The 3,086-nt window shown below is 34.8% G+C and overlaps 1 protein-coding gene across 1 annotated transcript in view; it reads left to right on the plus strand.

Annotated features, from left to right (window-relative positions):
• Positions 1 to 3,086, plus strand: part of LOC107722968 (uncharacterized) — a 17,593-nt gene that overhangs the window by 11,182 nt on the left and 3,325 nt on the right. Inside the window, exons 13-16 of the mRNA XM_016531470.1 lie at positions 187 to 400; positions 1,533 to 1,612; positions 2,208 to 2,315; positions 2,417 to 2,497. Of these exons, the coding sequence (XP_016386956.1) occupies positions 187 to 400; positions 1,533 to 1,612; positions 2,208 to 2,315; positions 2,417 to 2,497 (483 nt within the window). The remainder of the gene's footprint in view (positions 1 to 186; positions 401 to 1,532; positions 1,613 to 2,207; positions 2,316 to 2,416; positions 2,498 to 3,086) is intronic.

Raw genomic sequence — 3,086 nt, forward strand, 5'->3', positions numbered from 1 at the left:
TATATATATATATATATATATATATATATATTCCCCTCTTAAAAAAAGAGGAAATGCGGTGGTTGTGGACCCCAGGTTCAAAACTCCTGTGTGAAATGATGCATAATTTTTTGCATATAATCAATTAATGGAAAAGTTAATGATCGTGAAAATGCCCCTTTTTGAATGTTATGTTTGTGTGTTTAGGATGGTGACTACACTGGTGCAGTCTGCCATATGTTATCACCAATGCCCGGTGCCATGTGCCTCGCCTCCCGTCTCACACCTCAACAGTTCAGAGCTTATCTCAGAATTCTCACGTCAGGCCACGCCCCTGATGTAACACAAGAATTTGATACAGGAAATGGCCATATGGTCATACCTGATCCTTTACGGAGCACTAAGTGGTCACCCATCGAAGGTAGAGAATTGACAGTATTCTTATCCTCTTGTCAGAAACATACACGGAAATAATGTCTGATCTGAGCCGGTAGGTTCTGATCATATGAGCTATCACCATTGTGTTGCAAAGGCACTTGCGGGATTAGTTTATGTCGTTTCAAACTAAATCATAGCACTTTCATTGAGTAAAATGTTAGAAAATGTAAGAAAAACGGACAACTCTTAATCGTTTATGTACATTAAAATAGTCAGGTGTATTCAACTTGTTTGTTAAAAAAACGGGACTAACTTGGTGACAAATGTGACATCACACCCTCTGCTAACAAATAGGAGTTGAGATATATTTGAGATTTTATCTGAAAGCTGAATAAATAAGCTTTCCATTGATGTATGGTTTGTTAGGATAGGACAATATTTGGCTGAGATACAACCATTTAAAAATCTGGAATCTGAGGGTGCAAAATAATACAAATATTGAGAAAATCTCCTTTAAAGTTGTCCAAATGACGTTCTTAGCAATGCATATTACTAATCAAAAATTACGTTTTAATATATTTACAGTAGGAAATGTACTAAATATATTCATGGAACATAATCTTTGCTTAATATCCTAATGATATTTGGCATAAAAGAAAAATCAGTAATTTTGACCCATACAATGTTTTTTGGCTATTGCTACAAATATACCCCAGCGACTTAAGACTGGTTTTGTGGTCCAGGATATATATATATATATAACTTAAAAAACATCATCTTAATATTTTAGGGCGGTTATTTACAAAGTAGGAAAGCCAGAAAAACTTGCCATTTTTGTTAATATCAACACATATAAGGAAAAACATGGCAATTTAATATAGAAATGCCATTTGACATAAAGAACATACTTTTCTCTTTTTAAAGACACAAAATGCCTGGTTTTCCAGTCTTTCTTAATCCTATTCAATGAGGAAAATTAATTTATACATTTGCACACTCATTTCTCATATCAGCAGTAAGCGCAGAAAGAATTTCAATCAGTGGATTGAAAATTCTGCTGATTTGCAGCTTGACAGCTGCTGATCACATAACTTTCAGATGTAAATGATTTTTATGAGCGGGAGCATTCAGATGGAATGCTTAATATGTGATTTGTTTCTGTGCCTTCATTAAAGGTTCAAATTCATTCAAGATGATGGAGGTACTGAAGTTTGCACTGAGGGTTCTGGACTGTAACAGCATTGTTTTTGCTGATGTAGGTAAAATAGTATATAATGTTTTTTTTTTTATGTAACTTAATATTTCATATGCAAATGCTCAGTTAACTTTTTTTTAACACACCTGAATGAATTTAATACTTTTACCATTCCATTTTATTTATGTTTATCGCTAGCTACCAAATATACTTTGCATTTATTAACAAAATTGTTTTTGTCTCGGTGTCAATTAGTGTATTTTGCTTTTTTTCCCCTTGCATACTGAATGTGCAGCAAACAGCTCAGGTCATTGTGATACAGCATCAAACACCAGTTAGATAAAGAACATACTTTTCTCTTTTTAAAGACACAAAATGCCTGGTTTTCCAGTCTTTCTTAATCCTATTCAATGAGGAAAATTAATTTATACATTTGCACACTCATTTCTCATATCAGCAGTAAGCGCAGAAAGAATTTCCATGAATATACCAGTTACCTGTCATAAAAACATCAAAGTCATTATTTTTTCCCCATTATTAACTCTTCATGTATGTTGGTTTAGTAGGCTTAATGCTCACTTGCAACTAGAGTGTGCAGTAAGTGCTCTTTTAAGGTCTGGCATCTTTTATAATGGATGTGTCTATATGTTTGTAGCCAGAAACGTGGGTTTATCTCCTCAGCGTTGTCAGTTCCAGTTTTACTACTCCAGATGGTATTTCTGTTGGTGCATTCTATGCCGAGCCTGACGTCACCTATCAAACGGTGAGGAGAGTGTTTATTTAGTGTCTGTCTGGATGGGGAGAGGGTTGGAAAACAATCCGAGATGTTATGATGGAGACCGATAATTGTTTGTTTCTGCTCAGGGGACCAGAGACGCTGCCAGTGCAATTCTTGAGGAGCTGACAATGACTTCCCATATACAGATCCCCAAAACCTTTGAAAGTGTGAGTTTTAATCAATGAATTCATTCTTTGCTATTTTTTTTTTTTTTTTTTTTTTGTCTAAACCTTGGATTATTGGTGACTGGAATTTATGTAGGAAATGGCAATATCTATTAAGCAGCTTTTCTGATGCCGAATATTATTCCAGTATGTCTGTCTGTGTGTGTTGTATTTTATATATTACCATGTTCTTAGTTATTATTTTGGAATAAATGTAAAAAAGAGACTTCGCAACCTCATTTCAGAAAATCATTGCATGTCATATATGTGACCCTGGACCACAAAACCTCTTAAGTCGCTGGGGTATATTTGTAGCAATAGCCAAAAATACATTGTATGGGTCAAAAGTATTGATTTTTGATTGATCTTTTATGCCAAAAATCATTAGGATATTAAAGGGGTCATATGATGCAATTTCAAGTTTTCCTTTCTCTTTGGAGTGTTACAAGCTGATTGTGCATAGATAAGATCCCTGAAGTTGCAAAGACTAAAGTCTCAAACCCAAAGAGATATTCTTTATAAAAGTTAAGACTCTGCCACGCCCCCCTAAAACGGCTCGTTCTAACACGCCCCCACATATCTACCACACTAT

The sequence above is a fragment of the Sinocyclocheilus rhinocerous genome, unplaced genomic scaffold (genome assembly GCF_001515625.1).
Source record: "Sinocyclocheilus rhinocerous isolate Xijiao unplaced genomic scaffold, SAMN03320098_v1.1 scaffold3, whole genome shotgun sequence".
Lineage (NCBI taxonomy): Eukaryota > Metazoa > Chordata > Actinopteri > Cypriniformes > Cyprinidae > Sinocyclocheilus > Sinocyclocheilus rhinocerous.